Raw genomic sequence first — 23,926 nt, 5'->3', positions numbered from 1 at the left:
CAAAAAGATGTATCCATCATTCTAACCATTCGTACTCGTAATGATAAAGTTGTACACAAAATTCTGCTGTCTTACACACGAGTCTGAGCAATTATTCGGGTTAGGAATGTTTTTTTATGTGAGTATGAATCTAAAAGCTGTGAGTGCAAAGTCTTGTGAATACAACTCTAATTTCTACGACTACGAATTCTCCACTGTGAACACGAATTCAAGTGTGTGGGTACAACTCGAAAAGTGTTGAAATGACATCACATTGCTCACAGGGGAAAGTAATCAAACCCCGATTGCTCCAACCGCGCATGCGCCAAAGATGGCTGACAGGAGTGCACGCACCATGGATGTATTAATACATCCATGGCACGTATGGATACGCATTATGGAAAAATGACGAACATCGTGCAGACCCCCCACAAAAGAATACATTTTTGCGTCGTTACATCCCGATTATGTAAAATACGGCTTCATAAACGGAGGTACCGAGGCAGTGCCGAGAGCCCAGTGCGTGGAGTGTGGGCTATCGCCGTCAAATGACTGAAACAGACTCAGAGCAACGCTGGAGGCTACTCTAAGAGTGAGCCTTTCCCCATCCCACCCAGACTGGATCTGACTGTGTCTCAGAGGCAGGCCCGAATGTCTCATTAGGAGGTGAAGATTAAAAAGATGGAGTTGTATTACTGTTGTTCATTGTTGTTGTTAGTGTTGATTTGTCAGATATAAAGATTCTTCTGGTTCTTCATGCCTGCTGAAGCAATTGTCAAATGACTTTGCAGATTATAAGGCTATAGTTTCATTTGCACTTTATTTCAATTTTATTTACAGTTTATTTCATTAAAAAAATATTCATATTATTCGAATGTATTTATTTTGTCTCCCTTTTATGGATTCATTGATTTATATATATATTTAAAATTTTTTTATTAAAAGTAAAATCTAAATATTGGTCCTTTTCTAATTAAAAAGCCCGACTTGATCCTTTAAAAAAATTTATTGTCCCGGCTTGATTTGTGCCTGGAATTATCAGCCTGTTCAGTGGCTTGATGTGTGCAGGTTTACATACACATGTCCAATAAAAGTCTTTGTGATGATCCCATTTTATCATGTCATTTTATTTGACAAGGATCTGCTTGTCAAACTGTAAGTGGATTTGGTTTATTATTGAATACAAATCAAACCGTGAGTGAGGTCAATTAAACCTATACAGTGTAAATATTTAATGGGCCCTGGGCCACTTTGTACTATAAAAATTGGGCCTCAAGGTAAAAAAGGTTAAGAACCCTTGCCTTAGATATCACTACTCATGAGACACACACACACATTAGGTCTTGGGGGGTGCTAGCACTGAGTGGTATCTGGTGGTATCTGGTGTATCTTTGGGTATGTAGGCTGTCCGGAGGGCCACGCTCACAGTTCCACAAGGTTGCCTGCCCCTCAATTTTAAATGCTCACTATTAGGAAATATCAAAGAGCCAGAGGGGCAAGGGGAGGGGTCTTCCCACACCCCTGTTGCCTGGTTGCTGCCTGGGGCGGGAGGGGCCAGGAGGAGGAGTTGTCCTGCTGGTTATGGGGCTGTGGTGGCTGGGGGGCTGCTGGCCCCCGGATGTGCCCGCTGCGCAGCACCCCAGCGGAGTTGGGGGATGGAATGTGTGTGTGGATGTGTGTTTATTTATTTTTTTATTTTCTTAATTTTATTTGATTTTTTTTCTTATATGATTTATGGGGTGACTGGGTCTGGGTCTTGCTGTCCTCTGGCCTGCTTGTGTTGTTCCTGATGGGGGGGGGGGGGGGGCATTGCCTCTCCCCGCTGCTCGCGGCTTCACCCACCTGTGGGCACGTCTTGACTCCCGGGGCGATTGCCCAGGGGCACTGGGGCGTGCGCTGGCCCACTGCGCTTGGCTGTCTGGGGTTCCTGGCCCTTTCGGGTGTTGGGCGGGGCCTCTGCCGGGGGGTTTGGTGGCGCTCGGGCTCGCGGGGGCCAGTTCCGGCACACAGCCCATGTCTGGGTGGCGGGGGCCTGGCGGGGCTGGTAGGCTGCCACCTCTGGTCACCGAGGGGCCTCTGCCCGATGCTTGTGGGGGCTCTAACCGGGGGCTTCTCCTGCTGTCTTCTGGGGGGAAGCGTGGTTGTCCCTACGGTGGGCTTCCCGGGTTCTGTGCTCCTTGGGGGCTGTTGGTGGCCTGGGTGTCCTCTCAGCCTGCTTCTCATTGCTCGGGGGGTGTGGCTTGTGGCCCTATACACTTATACACTCATAATTAAGCATGGTTATTATGTGGGACCATCTATGTGTATTGCATGTTCATGCACACACGCACACACATTAGCCCAGTAGCATGTTCGCTAAGCAGTTGTGTTGTCCTGTGGTTTAAGGTCATCTGTATCCACAGTTGTATTATGTGATTGCTGCTGTTTGTGCTTTTTTGTTTGTTTGTTTGTGTGTTTGTTCTCTGCTCCTGGTGCCTCGAAGCCTGGATTCCCAACAAAAGCCGTGGATTGTCTTCAGTTTTGTTTTTACAGGTGTAGCAGATGGTTTTCTGATTTTTCATTGTTTTTGTCTCTTCATATTTCTGTTCTTTTTTTGTTTTCCCTTCTTCACTCTCCCTCTCTCTCTGTCCCCCGGTCCGGTTCGGCACTATCACATGTTAAGTATTGTAACAAAAAATGAATAAATAAAAATGAGGAGTTGATGGGCATCAAGGGGAGCTTTACATTCATAAAGCTTCCCTTTGGCATAGAAAATGTGTTTGGCATAAACGGTATTCAGATTACAATTCTGCTGCCATAATGCTGGACAGGACAAGGGGTTAAAAAGAAAAGAAAAGAAAAAAAAAGATGTGCAAAAAACCCACAAGATTTCACCCAAACATTTCATTATAAAATGTCATCATGGAAAATGTAAAATAAGCCTTAATAAATAAGTTATTTTACTGCTATTTATACTGTTGGGTAGATTAATCTGCAACAGTAGCTGTATTTGATCAAATTTAAGGGTTTGGACATTGTAGAAAAGTTCTGAAGTCCTATTGAGGGTTGATCCATGGCAGCATGACTGCAGCAGCGACCATCACATCTGCTGACCTCCCTGACAACAACAAGAGAGAAACAATTCATTATCACAGCTGCAAAGTAATGCTGAAAAAAACGTACTTAATTAGTTAAAGACCGGTCAGCTAATGCCTCACAATGCCAAAAGAATTATTAAATGTATCATTACTATAGGCCTTCATGGTATTTTGGTAATGTTTTAAAATCTAACAATCAAAACAACTTTACATAATGTCACCTGACAATTAAAAGTTAACGGACTTTGAAATGATCACGTTAATTACCTCACGTTAGCCTTCGTTAACAGCTTTCAGTTAGGTCCCTAAATCCATTCCATTTTTAACATTAACCCTCTGGGGTCTAAGGCCTTCTCAGAGACTTTGAGGCAGTTGTCACCACCTTGACATTTTCAAGTATTTCAACTGTAAACATCTATGCAAAAGTGACACATATGGTTGTATTCTGAAAAGCCTAACAAAAAACAATATGAGAGTGAAGTGAATGTAATATAAACACGTTTTATTTAGATTGAGGGGAAACACAACTGTACAAAAAAACAGGTTTTAGAGGTCTTCAAACAGTGCAAGAAAACACACTATAAATATATCTAGCCAAGACTTTTGAAGGTTGAACCTTGTAAACAAAAGTGTTGGCTGCATACAAGTAAAAAGTGCAGTCAGAAATGTTTTCTTGTTTTCACATAAACTGTAAAAAAGTAATTGTAACTCCAGGCAGTGTCTCTGTTAGTTGAATACTAATTAGATGGGTGTGTAACACCCCTGATTGCCCCCACCCCCCTGTCACTCTCCATGTGATAATTGTCTGTCACTGGCAGGACATTGCTGCCTCCCCCCACATGCTGGCTGAATGGGGCGTGTTCTCACCTGTGAATAGCCACTCAATCACCTGGTACTTTACATGTGAATAGCGATAGGTGTGGCCTAGGAAGCTGCTGCAGTCTGAGACTACAGAAAATCCAAAGATTTCTGTTCACTCTCTTTAAAAAGGGCCAGCTATATAATTTATTTTAAAAAATATATATTTGAAAACTAGAAGTTTCAAGGTTTTTAATGGTGTCCCTTATATGTTTGAATGACAAAAACTCACAGAGTTACAGATGTGTCAAAAATGCCCACCTGTGGGCATTAGACCCCAGAGTGTTAACATCGACATTTCATGCAAACCAAATGTAAAAATAAGGATGTCTAAGAGTATACTTCTGATGGTTAATGCTTAAAAATGTAACATGGGTTTAAAATGCTGTTATTTCATTAACTTACCAGTAATTGTTCTTGACGAGCAGTTGAGATCAACGATGTATTACTCTATAGCTCTGCTGTCGGTCATCTTTGGCGCATGCGCGGTTGGAGCAATCTGGGTTTGATTACTTTCCCCTGTGAGCTATGTGATGTCATTTAAACACTTTTTTTTTGTCCTATCCACAAACTTGAATTCGTGTTCACAGTGGAAAATTCTTTGTCGTAGAAATTAGAGTTGTATTCACAAGACTTTGCACTCACAGCTTTTAGATTCATACTCACATAAAAAAAAACATTCCTAATCCGAACAATTTTTCAGACTCATGTGTAAGACAGCAGAATTTTGTGTACAACTTTATCATTACGAGTACGAATGGTTAGAATGATGGATACATCTTTTTGGAAGCTGTCTTATTCCATAAGTTTCACCAAAAACACCACAAACAGTCAGTTTGATGAAGTCAGTAGAGCTGGGAGGGGAGCCATGGCTGACTGTATTCTGTCTGCTGTTTTCAGCTTCACTCACAGACTAAATGGCTTCCATATCAGAGGAAGATTTGTGCTGTTCGGTCTGTCATGACATCTACAGAGATCCTGTTGTTCTGTCATGTAGCCACAGCTTCTGTAGAGACTGTCTGAGGAGCTGGTGGAAGGACAAACCAGCACAAGAGTGTCCAGTTTGTAAGAGAAGATCTTCAAAGGAAAGCCCACCCTGTACCCTGGCGTTGAAGAATCTGTGTGAGTCCTTCGTACAGGACAGAGATCACAGAGCTTCAGAGGCTCTCTGCAGTCTGCACTCTGAGAAACTCAAACTCTTCTGTCTGGACCATCAGCAGCCGGTTTGTCTCATCTGCAGAGATTCAGAAAAACACTCCAACCACAGATTCAGACCCATCGATGAAGCTGCACAGCAACACAAGAAGGAACTTCAGAAATCTCTGGAACCCTTAAAGGAGAAACTGGAGCTCCAGAAGAAAGTTACAGAGAAGTTTGATCAAACAGCAGAACACATTAAGGTCCAGGCCCGACACACAGAGAGGCAGATTAAGGAGCAGTTTAAGAAGCTTCAGCAGTTTTTAGCAGAGGAAGAGGAGGCCAGGCTGGCTGCACTGAGGGAGGAAGAGCAGCAGAAGAGTGGGATGATGAAGGAGAAGATGGAGGCTCTGAGCAGAGAGATGGCAGCTCTTTCAGACACAGTCAGAGCCACAGAGGAGGAGCTGAGAGCTGAAGGCGTCTCATTCCTGAACCACTACAAGGCTGCAGTGGAAAGAGTCCAGCGCTGCCCCCTGCTGGATGATCCACAGCTGCCTGCAGGAGCTCTGATAGACCAGGCCAAACACCTGGGCAACCTGGCCTTCAACATCTGGAACAAGATGAAGGACATGGTCCAATACACTCCTCTCATTATGGACCCAAACACTGCTGATTCAGAGCTCATCCTGTCTGAGGATCTGACCGCTGTGAGTGCAGGAGAGGAACAGAACCTTCCTGATAATCCAGAGAGGTTTGATTATCCCTGGTCTGTTCTGAGTTCTGAGGGCTTTAACTCAGGGACTCACAGCTGGGATGTCGAGGTTGGAGACAGTAAATGGTGGATACTTGGTGTGTTAGCAGAGTCTGCTGAGAGGAAGGGATATATATGGCCTGGATTGTGGATGATTGGGCTCTATAAAGATAAATACTCAGCACGGTCACCAGCAGCTGAACACACTCTTCTGTCAGTACCAAAGAAGCTCCGGAGGATCAGAGTGAATCTGGACTGGAACAAAGGAAAGCTGACGTTCTCTGATCTTGATACAAACACACACATACACACCATCACACACACTTTCACTGAGAAGATGTTTCCATATATCAACACTGATAATAAAGCTAAGATGTTACCTCTGAAGGTCTCAGTGACGGTGGAACAGATCTGATGTGTTCAGGATGAAGAACACAGTTCACATGAGACTTTATTGATCTGTGTGAAACTCAGTGTTTTCATCTTCAAACAGGAACATTTTAGATGTATTGATCTGATCTGTCAGCAGAGCTGCTGTTTGGCTTTAAACTCTGATCAGTTCAGTTTGATCAGCTTCATATCTGCTTAATAATCTGTACTGATGAAACGTCACATGAAGTCGATGACCTGAAGTTTCGTTTTGCTGTGGCAGCGGCTTCACCTTTAATTTCAGTTGCTGACATTTTCAAACGTGCTCGTTAATATGTTTAACATCCATGTTCTCAGCAGCGATCAATAATCTGTATTTTCACTGTGTTCCAGGTACATTTACATGTTTTTCTGCCTTTATAATGAGGGATGCTCTGATCGCTCAGCTGCTCATCATCAGATCAGACTGATCAGAGAAATATGATCATTTTAAATCAGTTAAACTCTGATCACAGACATCTGAATATAAAATGTATCTATAGATATAATATGGATCATATATGTGGAACAAACTCCCAGATAACTGCAGCTCTGCATCAACTCTTCTTCTTTTAAATCAAACATGAAGACTTTCCTGTTCGCTGCATTTAATGAGCAGGAATCATTTGGCCTGGAGGACTTTGATTGATAACTCGTAACCAAAGAACCTTTTTGTGATTTGTAATGGAAAATGAATTCTTCTATGCATTGTATTGAGTGTTACTGTGTATAACCTGCAGATGACCTTGTTGCCAGATCCCAACACATCCCGTTTTTCTCTTTCCTCCCGAGAACACGGTGTGCTGGTTGTATGATAAAGCTGCACTTTAAGCAGGATAGAAGGGAAGCTGGGACTTGCAGCTGTGTCTGTGTAACCTCGACTGTAGCTGGGGAGGAAAGGTAGATAAGAACGCTCAACTACACCCGAGGAGCGATGACGCAACAATGTGCATTATAACTGACTTGTTTTTGTCTCGGTGGTCAGAGCAGCTCTGTACTTCGTGCTGTGTCAGTAGCGGTGGAAGGGGGGTGCTGCCGGGGCTGCAGCCCCCCCTGGTGGTGGCTGCGGTAACATCACATTAAACCCAAATGTTTGAAATAAATATAATATTTTAAAAAGTATATATATATACTATCTATAAATTATATGTAGTGTAATAGAGTTGTGGGAATATGTGGGAAAATACTTCTTTTTGTTTTAATTGTGGAGGGGACTCACCAGGCAGACGCTTCAGCATATTCAATTTTAGTCGAACAAAAATGGCAAGTGACAACAGTGGACGTGGAGTAAAGCAGAAAGGAATATTGGATTTTTTCTCAAGTAACGGTACTGTGCCTATTTAAAAAAAAAAAAAAAAAACTCATCCTACCGAGGATGAGGACAACAACAACAAAGAAGATGGAAATAGCACGACAGGAGAAATCCCAGCTAGCATTAGCAGCTCAGCACCAGTACCGCAGCTTCCTCCGGGAGACGGCGATAGCGGGCCCAGTATGACCAGGGCCCCCGATGCCGGCGGCGAGGCACAGTTTCAACCAACTATTTACTTTCCAGGAAGGAGATTCGGCATTTCTCTGTATTTTATTTCTTAATTTCAGATATGCGAAGTTGCTTGGCCATGGGGATCGCTGCTTGCTGGGAACTTCTATTTTTGTCGTTACCAGTTGCCGCTGGCTGTTTTTGTTTTTTTAAATGTTTTTTCTGATGGCCGCTTCCTTTTTCTGTTGATGTTTTTTTTTAGGGCCATTGTTTTTTCTTGCTGGGCCTCAGCACCAAGGACAGCGCTTCAATGTAGCGTTTTAATGCAGTTAATTTTGTTCAGGACTTTTGTCAGGTTGTACTAAAATTTTCATTGAATATAAGAATTTATGTGTTTTATTACTTCTGGGAGCCAGTAAGCAGGCTAGTAGTGTGCAATGTGATAGGATACAGTAGCAGAAAAAAATACGATGACGTCACTCATTCATTCATTCAGTTGGCAGCCCCCCCTACTTAAAACATCTTCCAGCATGCCTGTGCTGTGTTGTTTTCTCTTACAAGATATTATTAAAAGCCTCTTATCTCCTCAGAAAATAACCGACTCTGAGCCTTACTAACATTTCCACCACAGATTCTCAACCGCTTTTGTTTGAGTTCAGCCTCCGCATTAATTTCTTTGCACATCTCCTTTGCAGTTGTCTGTGCATCAGAAAATCCAGTGGTTCTGCAGCAGGTGAGGGAATGGCTGGTTATCTTTAGCAGGTTGGCAGCGACCTCTAGCTGCACGGAGGCTGATTGCATCAGTTTACTCACACGCTGGATCTTGCTCAGAATCTTTTATCATCTTGTCGTACCAACACTGATTCATAAAAATGAGGAAGAGTGTGAGCAGCCTGTGAAAGCAGAGTCATTCCAAAAGTTAAAACACACACTGAGCTAACACATTACCTGGGCTGACTAAAAATAACTTGGGTCATGCAGAGCCCTCCCACAGATTAACATACAAATTGGCCAGTCTTGGCTGAAACTAGTTTCAATGGGGGCTGTTATCACACAGTGAAACTAAACCAGCAGCAAGCCTACTTAGCAGTCAAGGTACAGCAAAAAGCAGCCTGGTACACAAGAAAAATGTTACCTACTTATTCTGGATGAATCACGGAGTTCACAGTCCCTCCAAAAGTTAAAACACACACCGAGCTAACTCACTTCCTGGGCTGACTAAAAATAATTTAGGTCCTGCTGACCCCTCCCACAGATTTACAGGCAAATTGTCTGGTACTAGTTTAAATGGGGGCTGTTAATACACAGTGAAACTAAACCAGCAGCAAGCCTACTTAGCAGTCAAAATGTCACGGTGGGGTTTAAGGAAGGACACGGATGCGGACTTAAGAAGAAAGGTAGGTTTATTAAGGCAAAAATAACAATAACAAAGTTCAAACTAAAAGCGCGGCTGAGCCGGATTCAAAAAACATAACTGGGAAAAAAGAAACAAGGCTTTCATGGCATGGAATAAATAAATACTTGCTTTGGTCAGAACAGGTTGTGGCATGGCATGAAGGGCAGGTGACAAACACAAAGATCCGACGACAAAACAGGGGAGAATGGAAACTAAATAGAGGGATGGGAGTGATTGGAGAGTTAGTGCAGCTGGTGACAATGACTAACGGGTGCAGTGAATGAACTAATGATGTGAATGAACCAATGACCAGAGTGAGGGGGAAAAACAAATGAAAAGAATGAAAGTCAAAACCTGGACATGAACTGAACACCTAAAACTTAACACATGAGTTCCATGGCATGACAGAACCCCCCCCCTCAAGGGGTGGATCCCAGACAACCCTTAACAGTCCGAGGGCTGGAGGGAGGGGCTCGAAGCCGGTCAGGCGGGGGACCAGAAACGGGCATGTGGTACCGGCTTCGGGCAGCAGGAGGCAATGGTCTGGCGGACGCCCAGACCTCTGACGCCGTGGCTAGAATAGCCAGTGGTCTGGCGGACGCCCAGACCGCAGACGGCATGGCAGGAACAGGCGGTGGTCTGGCGGACGCCCATAACGCAGACGGCGTGACAGGAACAGGCAGTGGTCTGGCGGACGCCCCGAAACCGCAGAAGGCGTGGCAGGAACAGGCGGTGGTCTGGCGGACGCCCAGACCGCAGACGGCGTGGCAGGAAAAGGCGGTGGTCTTGCGGTCGCCCAGACCGCAGACGGCGTGTTAGGAACAGGCGGTGGTCTGGCGGACGCCCAGACCACAGACGGTGTGGAAGGAACAGGTGGAGGTCTGGCAGATGCCCAGACCGCAGACGGCGTGGCAGGAACAGGCGGGGGTCTGGCGGACGCCCAGACCGCAGACGGCGTGGAAGGAATAGGTGGAGGTCTGGCGGATGCCCAGACCGCAGATGGCGTGGCAGGAACAGGCGGTGGTCTGGTTGGCACCCAGACTTCCGTTGGGAATTAACCAATGACCAGAGTGAGGGGGAAAAACAAATGACAAGACTGAAATTCAAAACCTGGACATGAACTGAACACCTAAAACAAAACTTAACACATGAGTCCCATGGCGTGACACAAAGTAAAGCATAAAGCTGCCTGGTATACAAGAAAAATGTTACTTACTTATTCTGAATGAATCAAGGAGTTCACAGTCCCTCCAAAAGTTAAAACACACACTGAGCTAAAACACGTCCTGGGCTGACTAAAAATAACTTAGGTCAAGCAGACCCCTCCCACAGATTAATAGGGAAATTGGCCAGTCTTGGCTTCAACTAGTTTTAATGTCGGCTGGCAATGTTGACTGAAAGCCAACTTTTCGTGTAAAATTTGTTGCAGGGGGCTAAAATAAGGCTAGATATGATTAGCCACAAACACCTATAGCCAGCTTCAGTCAAGTACAATTAGCTCCATTTTGTGCCACAACATTCACATTGTTTCAGCTGCATCTTGTGATCCCATCACATTGTCATGGCCAAACACACATGCTCACAGACACTGATGTTGTATATGGTCATTGGGTATGTTTACTGTGATTAAAAGCAGCTGGTTGCAGAAGTCATAACCTCCATGTCTGCTGTTGCTGAGTTCAGCTGCCTATTCTTCTTTTTAAAAGAGTTTTATCAAAACTGAATGTTTTAAATCAAATCAAATTTATTTGTATAGCACATTTCATGTACAAACAATTAAAAGTGCTTTACATAAAATAAAAGCATTGCAGCAGAGAATCATTAAAAATAGATAAAAGAATATAAAGAGACATAACTAAAACCATTTATATTAATTTAAAATCAAGCAACAGTCAAGATAAGTTCAAAAATATTTTGCAGATTTCATGCATAGACACATGAGAAAAGAAATGTTTTTAACCTGGATTTAAGTGAGGAACTCAGGACGGACCTCATCCACCCCCGGGGCCTTGCCACCGAGGAGTTTTTTGACCACCTCGGCAACCTCAGCCCCAGAAATGGGAGTCCCCACGTCCGAGCTCCCCAACTCTGCTTCCTCATCAGAAGGCGTGTCGGTAGGATTGAGGAGGCCCTCAAAGTATTCCCCCCACCGACTCACGACGTCCTTAGTTGAAGTCACCAGCACAGCTTTATCATACAACCAGCACACGGTGTCCATTTTCTTTGATAATCATAGGGTTTTTTGGGAGCTGTTCTTTGTCTTGTCCCTCATCTAGGATCTGTTTGCCATGGGTGACCCTACCAGGGGCTTAAATCCCCAGACAACATAGCTCCCAGACTCATTGTGGCACGCAAACCCCCCCACCAAGGTAAGGTGACAGCTCAAGGGGGAACCTCCCTAAGATTAACAGGCAAATTGTCCAGTCTTGGCTGTAACTAGTTTCAATGGGGGCTGTTATCACACAGTGAAACTAAACCAGCAGCAAGCCTACTTAGCAGTCAAAGTATAGCAAAAAGCAGCCTAGTACACAAGAAAAATGTTACTTAATTATTCTGGATGAATCAAGGAGTTCACAGTCCCTCCAAAAGTTAAAACACACACTGAGTTAACACACGACATGGGCTGACTAAAAATAACTTGGGTCATGCAGACCTCTCCCACAGATTAACAGGCAAATTGGCTGAAACTAGTTTCAATGGGGGCTGTTATCACACAGTGAAACTTAGGCTGCGGCTACACGAAAACGTTTTTCACTGTAAACGATACTTTTTCTTATCGTTTGGCTGTCGCGGCCACACGGAGCCGGCGTTCCCACTACCCAAAAATGATAGTTTTTGAAAACGGGTTCCAGAGTGGGAAGATTTGAAAATGAGGTTGTTTCGTTTCCATTGTTACAGCGAAAACGATTTTACGTCAGTCAAACGTTGACGCTGTGAGACTTCTCTATTGTCTCACAGCGTGGCGTGTGTACTGCATCGTTTCATCGTTTTCATCCGTTTTTGTCTGGACCCGAGTCTTTACAGCAGCGTTGCCGTGTGGTTGCAAGAATTTTCGTACCCGTTTAAAAAAAAAAACTCGTTTTGTTTCCGTGTAGCCGTAGCCTAAATCAGCAGCAATTATTAGCAGTCATAGTATAGCAAAAAGCAGCCTGGTGCAAAAGAAAAATGTTACTTACTTATTCTGGATGAATCAATGAGTTCACAGTCCCTCCAAAAGTTAAAACACACACTGATCTAACAAACTTACCTGGGCTGACTAAAAATAACTTGTCTCACATCTTCTGGAAGACTGTTCCAGATTTTAGGAGCATAAAACTGAAATGCAGCCTCACCTTGTTTAGTCCTGACTCTTGTTGAGACCCTTCCCTGAGGTTCTCAGAGCCCGAGTTGGTTCATATGGCTTTAACATGTCTCAGATGTACTTTGGCGCTTGACCATGAAGATATTTGTACACGAGCAGAGCTGTTTTAAAGTCTATTCTCTGAGCGACAGGAAGCCAGTGCAGAGACCTGAGCACTGGACTAATATGGTCGTATTTCCTGGTTCTAGTCAGGACTCAAGCAGCAGCGTTCTGGATGTACTGCAGCTTTCTTACAGCCCGTTTAGAGCCCAGTGAGCAGGCCGTTACAGCAGTCTAACCTTTTGGAGACAAACGCATGGATCAGTCTCTCTAAGTCTGGTTTAGACACTATTCCTTTGATTCTGCCAATGTTTTTTAGATGGTAAAAAGCTGCTGATGTTACAGATTTAATGTGGCTGTTAAAGTTCAGGTCTGAGTCCAATATTACCCCGAGATTTCTAACTTGATCGTTAGGTTTTAGAGAGAGAGTCTCAAGGTGACTGATAACCCTTTCTCTTTGTTTCTGTGGGCCACAGACAATGATTTCAGTTTTGTCTGAGTTTAGCTGGAGAAATTGTTTTGCATCAACACACTGATCTGTTCGATGCAGCGACACAATGTATCTACAGGCCCGTGTTCTCCTGCCGTCAGTGACACATAGATCTGAGTGTCATCTGCATAGTTGTGGTAGGACACATTATAGCTGCGTATTAGCTGGCCTAGTGGAAGCATGTACAGATTGAACAATACGGGTCCCAGGATTGACCCCTGGGGAACCCCACAGGTCATAGCCATTTGGTCTGAGACACAGTTACCAACCAGACAGGACTTGAACCAGTTTAAAGCATGACCAGAGATTCCCACCCAGTCTTTTGACCTCTGTAATAAGATCGCATGGTCAACTGTGTCAAAGGCAGCACTCAGGTCCAGCAGAACTAAGACTGTGACTTTACTTGCATCTGTGTTCAGGCGGATGTCATTTGTCACCTTGATCAGAGCTGTCTCAGTGCTGTGGTGGGGCCTAAAGCCTGATTGGAAAGTATCAAAAGCATTGTTAGATAGGAGAAAGTCACTAAGCTGTTGGTATACTGTTTTTCTAGGACTTTGCCTAAGAATGGCAGGTTTGATATGGGCCGGTAGTTGTTCAGTACTGTGGCATCAAGATTGCTCTTCTTTAGAAGAAGCTTAATGACAGCGGTTTTTAAGGCCTTTGGAAATGTTCCAGTCTGGAGTGAGATGTTGACAAGATGAGCAAGTTGTGGTAACAAACTGCTCAGCACAGACTTTAGGAATCTAGTGGGCAACTCATCAAGGCAGCACGTTGATGAACTCAGACTGCAGATGGTCTCTTCGACTGTTTTGTCAGTAACAGGTGTGAAATGTGTCAGCTCTAGGTGTCTATCTGGCTGCAGAGTAGTCATTTGTGTTGGAAATTATTATATTTTTAATGCCTTGAACTTTGTCATTAAAGAACATTGCAAACTCATTACACTTGGATGTAGAAATGAGTTCTAAAGGCAGTGAAACTGGAGGGTTTGTTAATCTGTTTACTGTAGCAAACAGGACACGAGAGTTGTTACTGCAGTTTTTGATGATTTCAGAAAAATAACTCTTCCTTGTTCTATGCAAAGTCTGGTTGAACACAGATAGCTTTTCTTTGTAAGTCTCATAATGAACCTGGAGCTTGGACTAGCGCCATTTCCGTTCGGCTCTCCGGCACTCCCTTTTTTGTGCCCTGACCTGTCTAACAGGTTTAAGCTCCACCCGACTCACCTGAGACGGAGCAGGAAACAGTCAGAGATTCTTCTTCACTACAGAGAGACACACAGACGATCAGATTCACCTTCAGACCAAACTCACAGCTTCCTCTGAGCGAGTCCAGCTGCAGGAGAGAGAAGTGGAAACTTCAAGCTGCTCACACTCCACACACTGAAGGTGAGTTTGACCAAAAACACCACAAACAGTCAGTTTGATGAAGTCAGTAGAGCTGGGAGGGGAGCCATGGCTGACTGTATTCTGTCTGCTGTTTTCAGCTTCACTCACAGACTAAATGGCTTCCAGATCAGAGGAAGATTTCTGCTGTTCGGTCTGTCATGACATCTACAGAGATCCTGTTGTTCTGTCATGCAGCCACAGCTTCTGTAGAGACTGTCTGAGGAGCTGGTGGAAGGAGAAACCAGCAAGAGAGTGTCCAGTTTGTAGGGAAATATCTGTGACAGAACCACCCTGTAACCTGGTGTTGAAGAATCTGTGTGAGTCCTTCGTACAGGACAGAGATCACAGAGCTTCAGAGGCTCTCTGCAGTCTGCACTCTGAGAAACTCAAACTCTTCTGTCTGGACCATCAGCAGCCGGTTTGTCTCATCTGCAGAGATTCAGAAAAACACTCCAACCACAGATTCAGACCCATCGATGAAGCTGCACAGCAACACAAGAAGGAACTTCAGAAATCTCTGAAACCCTTAAAGAAGAAACTGGAGCTCCAGAAGGAAGTTACAGAGAAGTTTGATCAAACAGCAGAACACATTAAGGTCCAGGCCCGACACACAGAGAGGCAGATTAAGGAGCAGTTTAAGAAGCTTCAGCAGTTTTTAGCAGAGGAAGAGGAGGCCAGGCTGGCTGCACTGAGGGAGGAAGAGCAGCAGAAGAGTGGGATGATGAAGGAGAAGATGGAGGCTCTGAGCAGAGAGATGGCAGCGCTTTCAGACACAGTCAGAGCCACAGAGGAGGAGCTGAGAGCTGAAGGCGTCTCATTCCTGAACCACTACAAGGCTGCAGTGGAAAGAGTCCAGCGCTGCCCCCTGCTGGATGATCCACAGCTGCCTGCAGGAGCTCTGATAGACCAGGCCAAACACCTGGGCAACCTGGCCTTCAACATCTGGAACAAGATGAAGGACATGGTCCAATACACTCCTCTCATTATGGACCCAAACACTGCTGGTTCAAAGCTCATCCTGTCTGAGGATCTGACCGCTTTGAGTGTAGGAGAGGAACAGAACCTTCCTGATAATCCAGAGAGGCTTGATTATGACAGGTCTGTTCTGAGTTCTGAGGGCTTTAACTCAGGGACTCACAGCTGGGATGTCGAGGTTGGAAACAGTACAGCCTGGCTACTTGGTGTGTTAGCAGAATCTGCTAATAGGAAGGAAGACATATGGTCTGAATTGTGGATGATTGTGCTCTATGAAGGTGAATACTCAGCTTCATCACCAGCAGCTGAACTCACTGTTCTGTCAGTACCAAAGAAGCTCCGGAGGATCAGAGTGAATCTGGACTGGAACAAAGGAAAGCTGACGTTCTCTGATCTTGATACAAACACACACATACACACCTTCACACACACTTTCACTGAGAAGATGTTTCCATATATTTCCACTGATAATAAAGCTAAGATGTTACCTCTGAAGGTCTCAGTGACGGTGGAACAGATCTGATGTGTTCAGGATGAAGAACACAGTTCACATGAGACTTTATTGATCTGTGTGAAACTCAGTGTTTTCATCTTCAAACAGGAACATTTTAGATGTATTGATCTGATCTGTCAGCAGAGCTGCTGTTTGGCTTTAAACTCTGATCAGTTCAGTTTGATCAGCTTCATATCTGCTTAATAATCTGTACTGATGAAACGTCACATGAAGTCGATGACCTGAAGTTTAGTTCTGCTGTGGCAGCGGCTTCACCTTTTAATTTTAGTTGCTGACATTTTCAAACGTGTTCGTTAACATGTTTAACATCCATGTTCTCAGCAGCGATCAATAATCTGTATTTTCACTGTGTTCCAGGTACATTTACATGTTTTTCTGCCTTTATAATGAGGGATGCTCTGATCGCTCAGCTGGTCATCTTCAGATCAGACTGATCAGAGAAATATGATCATTTTAAATCAGTTAAACTCTGATCACAGACATCTGAATATAAAATGTATCTATAGATATAATATGGATCATATATGTGGAACAAACTCCCAGATAACTGCAGCTCTGCATCAACTCTTCTTCTTTTAAATCAAACATGAAGACTTTCCTGTTCGCTGCATTTAATGAGCAGGAATCATTTGGCCTGGAGGACTTTGATTGATAACTCGTAACCAAAGAACCTTTTTGTGATTTGTAATGGAAAATGAATTCTTCTATGCATTGTATTGAGTGTTACTGTGTATAACCTGCAGATGACCTTGTTGCCAGATCCCAACACATCCCGTTTTTCTCTTTCCTCCCGAGAACACGGTGTGCTGGTTGTATGATAAAGCTGCACTTTAAGCAGGATAGAAGGGAAGCTGGGACTTGCAGCTGTGTCTGTGTAACCTCGACTGTAGCTGGGGAGGAAAGGTAGATAAGAACGCTCAACTACACCCGAGGAGCGATGACGCAGCAATGTGCATTATAACCGACTTGTTTTTGTCTCGGTGGTCAGAGCAGCTCTGTACTTCGTGCTGTGTTGTTCTCTCTTGCAAGATATTATTAAAAGCCTTTTATCTCCTCAGAAAATAACCGACTCTGAGCCTTACTAACATTTCCACCACAGATTCTCAACCGCTTTTGTTTGAGTTCAGCCTCCACATTCATTTCTTTGCACATCTCCTTTGCAGTTGTCTGTGCATCAGAAAATCCAGTGGTTCTGCAGCAGGTGAGGGAATGGCTGGTTATCTTTAGCAGGTTGGCAGCGACCTCTAGCTGCACGGAGGGTGATTGCATCAGTTTACTCAAAAGCTGGATCTTGCTCAGAATCTTTTATCATCTTGTCGTACCAACACTGATCCATAAAAATGAGGAAGAGTGTGAGCAGCCTGTGACAGCACAGTCCTTCCAAAAGTTAAAACACAAATTGAGCTATAACACAACCTGGGCTGACTAAAAAGAACTTGGGTCATGCAGACCCCTCCCACAGATTAAAAGGCAAATTGTCCAGTCTTGGCTGAAACTAGTTTCAATGGGGATTGTTATCACAGAGTGAAACTAAACCAGCAGCAAGCCTACTTAGCAGTCAAAGTACAGCAAAAAGCAGCCTGGTACACAAATAAATGTTATTTACTTATTCTGGATGAATCAAGAAGTTCACAGTCCCTCCAAAAGTTAAAGCACACACTGAGCTAACACACTACCTGGGCTGACTCAAAAGAACTTGAGTCATGCAGACCCCTCCCACAGATTAAAAGTCAAATTGTCCAGTCTTGGCTGAAACTGGTTTCAATGGGGGCTGTTATCATGCAGCGAAACTAAACCAGCAGCAAGCCTACTTAGGAGTCAAAGTATAGCAAAAAGCAGCCTGGTACACAAGAAAAATGTTACTTACTTATTCTGGATCAGAAATAAAGACTTCATTTAACTTGAGATTACTCCGGGTTGTTCTTGAGCTTCCATTTAAAGAATCGATCTAACAATTGGTGCCGTGACCCAGATTGGCTGACTCAGAGAACGCTCCGAGGGAGGACAGCTGGAGGTGATCCAGGTGGACCCTTTTTTCAGACAATTTGAGGCGCCCGACTAGAAGGTGAGCAGAAAACCTCTTATATGAATAAATGTGAAATTTCTGCATATTTGTCAAGCTAAATTAAGTTGTCTGAATTAAGATGTCCTCTGATCATTGAAAATCCAAGTGTGTCTGGTTGACACCTTGACTAGATGGCAGAAAAAGGAAGATGAAAAACGAGGGACGGATAGATTTGTGGAGTGGACAAGACAAATGCAAATAAAAGGCATGTTTGGCTCGTTCGAGTGTGCTCCACCGAAGCTTATAATGTTCGCAGTTTTTGCAAAAAAAGTGAGAGTAAGTAAGGAACAGGCGGAAGCGCAGTGTCAGGGGGCATCGATGCTCTGTCTGACGGATTTCCTGCGAGAGTTCTGTCATACCGAGTCCAGCGCTGAGATACTTCATTTGTTGCCAGATATAAAGACTTCATTTAACTTGAGATTACTCCAGCTTGTTCTTGAGCTTCCAATTAAAGAATCGATCTAACAATAGATAAAACTGAACTGAATTTAATGTATTCAATATGTTAGATTGGGACATTGAAAACTGCTGGTTTGGGCTGCACATGTGTCAGGTCAATTCTTCAGAACTGCCTTTCACTCAGTTGGGATGGAGTAGAGTCTTAGCCTCATTCTGCCCTTTAGGATAAGGATCGATCACTTGCTCCCAACCGGTGAGCTTTTCTGGGCTTCAGACGGACTCCCAGTCAGTCACCCGGCTTTAAGGCATGCAGTTACTTATCAGACAATAGTGTTCAAGTTTAATCAGCTATTCTGTTATGAAGGGAGAAGTTGTTTGTGGTCATTGGGTATGTTTACTGTAATTAAAAACAGCTGGTCCCAAAAGTCATAACCTCCATGTCGGCTGTTGTTGTGTTCAGCTGCTTATTGTTGTTTTCAACAGAGTTTGAATGTGAGCTGCATCACAAAATATAAAAATGCCGATAAAAATATAAAACCTGCTGATCATTAACTTCCAGAGCTGCTGGCAGATTTATCTCTGAACTCTGGAACGAAACACACCTTAGTTCAGGGAAGGTTTAAGCTCCACCCGACTGACCTGAGACGGAGCAGGAAACAGTCAGAGATTCTTCTTCACTACAGAGAGACACACAGACGATCAGATTCACCTTCAGACCAAACTCACAGCTTCCTCTGAGCGAGTCCAGCTGCAGGAGAGAGAAGTGGAAACTTCAAGCTGCTCACACTCCACACACTGAAGGTGAGTTTGACCAAAAACACCACAAACTAGTGATGCGCGGGCCGGCCCGAGCCCGGCGGGACCCTCGGGCTAGCCCGCGGGCCGGGTGGGGTCGGGCCATTATTTTCTTAGAATCCACGGGTTGCGGTCGGGTCGGGTCAGATCACAGACAGTTATCATAATTACACCGTTAAAATCACACCTACGCACATCCGAGACAGCAGAATGCCAATCGACAGCGTCTGCACTTGTGTACTTGCTCTCTCTCCCCCTGCGCACAGCACCAATGCTGAAGACCGCAGAATGCAAGCAAACAGGCAGCCTACTCACGTGAAGCTCTCTCTCTCTAAATTCATATGACATGCACAGAGCTTGGGTGTCTGATGTGGCAACGAAAAGTGGAATTACAACCATAATCGTCAGATGGATGTGCTGCGGTCAAGACTTTAGAGTAGCAACTGTATTGATGCAAGGGAAATTAAGGGTGAATGCGCGCAGCTTTTGGCAGCCTATGACATTACGCACCCCCTTGCGCGGCCGCAGACAGTTCATTTGTGTTTAATAGGCCTACATAAATAAATACTTATTCATTTAATTTTTTTTTTTAAGCAGGTCGGGTGGGGTCGGGTTAAAAATCATTGTGTAATCTTTCGGGTCGGGCGGGCTGGGTTGGCTGCGTGATGGGTCGGGTTGGGGCGGGCCATAAAAATCATCGGCCCGCGCAACACTACCACAAACAGTCAGTTTGATGAAGTCAGTAGAGCTGGGAGGGGAGCCATGGCTGATTGTATTCTGTCTGCTGTTTTCAGCTTCACTCACAGACTAAGTTGGCCCGATTCTTTTATTGGAAGCCCAAGAAGAAGCTGGAGCAGTCTTAAGTTAAACAAAGTATTTATTGGTGGTCACAGGTCAAGTATCAGCGCCGGACTCGGAGAGACAGAGTTCTCACATGAAATCCGTCCGACCGAGCCCCGATATCCGGAAACATTTCATATTTATGTTCACCTTTATCTCTCAGAGGTTGTACCTACACTTGACAACGTATCATTGAACATTTACTAGTGATATGAGCAGGCCATCCACCATCTTCGTCATGTTGTTTGGATGTGATAAGCGATGTGTGTGTGTGAGTGTTGTTTCAGGCGTGCATCTACTGTACCAGACCTATCCGTCCTAATAGAGACGCTTTATCTGACCCAGTTATTTTATCCCGCTACGTCATCTTAAAGTCTTGGACACACATTGTGTTTGTATGAGCAGAGTGTAAACGTACAAACGAGGAACATAGATTATTTAGTGAACCACAGAATATGAATACATAAAGTCTAAGAATAAAGCCAATTTATAACAAGAGCATGATGGTCCATTTCAACCCATGTTGAGCACATCATGTGTACACTCTTTTTTACTTACCATGTGATGGAAATGTAGTGATTTAAATGGTGCAAGAGAAGCTTTAGTTGATTTTAAACAGCACTACAGAATGGCTTCATTACTTAGTGAACGAATGGACTAAGGTTTCAGTTTGTAGCCATGATGAAAACATGATCATATCACATCATCCAAAAGGATTGACAAAGAAAGGATTAGATGCAGTACATTTATTGAAGGAATAGCAGCTTTAAGGATTGACAAGTTAGCTAGGGAGCATAGCAAAAGAAATAGCAGGAGATGGCGTCTGACTTCTGTTTGTCCCATGAGAAGTTTAAAAGAGAGAGTGAAAATGAGTGTGGTCCTTAAATAGTGAATTTAATCGGGTAAATGAAGGTTTAACAGAGGTAGAAAACAAGAGTTATGAGGAAGTGTAGATTAGGTTTGTCCTTGTGGCTGGCAGAAAGTAACATCAGTTAGAGGCCTTAAAATGCATCAGGGAAGAAATAGATGTGTGGTAAAGGAAGGGCAGTTTGGCCGAATCGATCAGTACTTTTTAAGAAGTCAATCGAGTAAGTCGGATGAAGTCCAGCAACAGGTAGAAAACCACAGTCTGAAGGATATCAATAACACAGCTACGGAGGGGGAGGAGGAGGTTCTAAGAAGGGATGCAGCTGATGCTGAGGTGAACAGGCCAGTTAGAGAGAGAAATATGGAGCAGAAAGACAGAGTTAAGTGGCCTAGGGCAAATAGTAACAAAGAATGGGAAGCAGTCAATAAAGATTTGTCAATAATATTGGGTAGGTTAGGAGGAAATGCAAGCGATAGGCTAGAGAAGATGGGAGATATAATTTATTCCTATGGTGTAGAAAGATTTGGGGAGCAAGATAGAAAGAAAGTTGAAAGAGTACATTTAGTTAAGTCTGGACGGCAAAAAGAGATGGAGAAATTGGTTAAGGAAAGAAGGAATTTAAGAAAGCAGTGGAAAAGAGCTACAGAAGAAGAGAGAGAGGGAATTAATGTTTTGCAGGAAGGATTGAGAGGCAGGCTAGCAATACTCAGAAGGGCTGAATGTCTTAGGAAAAAGAGAAAGAAGAAATAATATGTAAGGACGGCGTTTTACAGGGACCCGTTCAAGTTTGTTAAAGGATTGTTTAACCAGGAAAAGGGAGGGCAGCTTAAGGCAACAAAGTCAGAGGTGGAAGAGTATCTAAGAAATACATATTCAGATCTTGAGCAGCGTAGAGTAGTAGGCCTTCCACCTGACATGCCACCATTAGGAGAGATCGCTCATAAGATGGATGTTAGACCACCTAGGTGGAAGGAGGTTGAGGAGGTAGTCAGGCATGCAAAGGCTTCGTCGGCCCCAGGGCCAAATGGAGTCCCCTACCGGGTTTATAAAAGTGCACCTGATATCCTAAAGGTTTTGTGGAGGCAATTAAGAATAGTTTGGGAGAAACAGGTCATTCCTAGAGCATGGCGTAGGGCAGGAGGCGTTCTTATTCCAAAGGAGAAAGAGTCCTCGGACCTGAGTCAGTTCCAGATGATCTCTCTCCTAAATGTAGAGGGGAAGATTTTCTTTAGTTTAGTTGCACAGAGATTAGCTAGTTATTTAGGAAAGAATAGCTTAATAGATACTACTGTGCAGAAGGCAGGAATACCAGGTTTCGCAGGGTGTTTAGAGCACACTCGCATGATTTGGCATCAGATTCAGACAGCCAAGACTGAGAAAAAAGACTTGCATGTTATATTTCTGGATGTAGCACATGCATTTGGTTCAGTGCCACATAGCCTTATTTGGAAAGCATTTTGAGTATTTTAGAGTGCCTGTAGTAGTTGTTAACTTAGTGAGAGCATATCTTCAGGATATTAGACTGTGCCTAAGTACAGCAGGTTTCACAACAGGTTGGCAGAGGCTAGAAATAGGCATTATGGCAGGGTGTACAATCTCTCCATTAGCATTTACAATGGCCATGGAGATAATTATTAGAGCTTCCAAATGGGTTGTAGGTGGTGAGAGACATCAGGATGGCATGCGCCTTACACCAATTAGAGCATACATGGATGATATGACGTTAGTGACTACAACAGTGCCATGTATGAAGAGAATACTTGAGAGACTTAATAAAAATCGAAAGTGGGCTGGGATGAAAACCAAACCTACTAAGTCCAGAAGTATCTCAATAAGTAGAGGGAAATTAAGTGATAGAAAGTTTGTAATAGATGAAGAAAACATTCCAATAATTAGGGAAAAGGCAGTAAAGAGTTTAGGTAGGTGGTACCAGGCAGACATGAATGATGGAGAGAAGGCAGTGCAGTTTCGGAAAGATGTTGCTGAGGGACTGGATAGAATAGATAAATCAGAGCTTCCAGGAAAGTTGAAGCTGTGGTGTCTGCAGTTTGGATTGTTTCCTAGGTTGATGTGGCTACTGGCTCTGTATGAGATTCCATTATCTGTTGCAGAAAAAATGGAAAGATTAGTTAGTTTTTATATTAGGAAGTGGCTAGGTGTTCCTAAATGCTTAAGTACTGTGGCACTGTATGGGAAAGGCATACTCCAGCTCCCAGTATCTAGTCGAGTAGAGGAGTTTAAATGTACTAAAGTTAGGACAGAGCTCCTGTTAGCTGGGAGTAAAGATGTGGTAGTTAGTAAGGTGGTTCCAAACCCAACCAAGGGGAGGAAGTGGAAACCAAGAACGGCAGCTCAGGAGGCAGAAGCAACTCTTAGACATTCAGAGATTGTGGGTAATGTGCAAATAGGCCGGGGAGGCTTGGGGCTTGGCCCAGGCAAACCGGTGTGGAGTAGAGCAGGTCCCAAGGAGAAGAGAAAGCTAGTTGTTGAGCAGGTTTGTAGACGGGAGGAAATGTTAAGGGGTGCAAAGGCAGTGGCTCAGCCTAAGCAGGGACGCTGGTTGTATTGGGAAGGTGTAGAGAAGAAAAAGCTTAGTTGGAAAGAGCTGTGGAGTATGGAGGAAAGGAGTATTAGATTTTTGATAGGGGCAACATGTGATGTATTGCCAACTCCCCAGAACCTAAAACTCTGGGTAAATGGAGACCCGTTATGTTCGTTTTGTTCAGGTACTGCAACTCTAAGGCATATTTTGTCAGGTTGTAAGGTTAGTCTGTCACATGGCCGGTATCCATGGCGACATGACCAAGTATTAAGAAGCTTAGCTGCAGGTATTGAAGATAAACGAAGGCAGGTAAACTTAGGAGGGTCTAAGGTGAAGAGAGTGTCAATTCAGTTTGTTCAAGAGGGGGAGAAAGTTAATAAGACGATAAGGAGGCACGGCAGCTTGGAGGATGCTTGTGATTGGGAGATGCAGGTAGATTTAGGAAATAAGCTTGTTGTACCCCAAGAGATAGCCTCTACAAATCTAAGGCCTGATATAGTCTTGTGGTCTAGGAGTAGAATGAGAGTCTATTTCATAGAGCTGACTGTTCCTTGGGAGGAATTAGTA

At 44.0% G+C, this 23,926-nt stretch overlaps 3 protein-coding genes across 4 annotated transcripts in view; all 3 read left to right on the top strand.

Annotated features, from left to right (window-relative positions):
* The window catches only part of grm7 (glutamate metabotropic receptor 7), a 344,389-nt gene that overhangs the window by 274,905 nt on the left and 45,558 nt on the right, over positions 1-23,926 (top strand). The window lies entirely within an intron of this gene.
* LOC142377672 (E3 ubiquitin-protein ligase TRIM35-like) lies at positions 4,832-6,429 on the top strand. Its single transcript, XM_075461983.1, has one exon. The coding sequence runs from the start codon at positions 4,832-4,834 to the stop codon at positions 6,215-6,217; it is 1,386 nt and encodes a 461-aa protein (XP_075318098.1). The 3' UTR covers positions 6,218-6,429.
* On the top strand, positions 14,477-16,070 carry LOC142377671 (E3 ubiquitin-protein ligase TRIM35-like). The gene has a single exon (XM_075461982.1). It carries the CDS (start codon positions 14,477-14,479, stop codon positions 15,857-15,859), a length of 1,383 nt encoding a protein of 460 aa, XP_075318097.1. The 3' UTR covers positions 15,860-16,070.

This window comes from Odontesthes bonariensis, chromosome 3 (genome assembly GCF_027942865.1).
Source record: "Odontesthes bonariensis isolate fOdoBon6 chromosome 3, fOdoBon6.hap1, whole genome shotgun sequence".
Classification (NCBI taxonomy): Eukaryota; Metazoa; Chordata; class Actinopteri; order Atheriniformes; family Atherinopsidae; genus Odontesthes; species Odontesthes bonariensis.
Note: the sequence above shows the minus strand (reverse complement) of the source record. Positions and strands in the feature narration are given on the sequence as shown.

Bases quoted from the DNA above. Each gene is read 5' to 3' on its own strand.
- LOC142377672 (XM_075461983.1), top strand. From the start codon at position 4,832: ATGGCTTCCATATCAGAGGAAGATTTGTGCTGTTCGGTCTGTCATGAC.
- LOC142377671 (XM_075461982.1), top strand. From the start codon at position 14,477: ATGGCTTCCAGATCAGAGGAAGATTTCTGCTGTTCGGTCTGTCATGAC.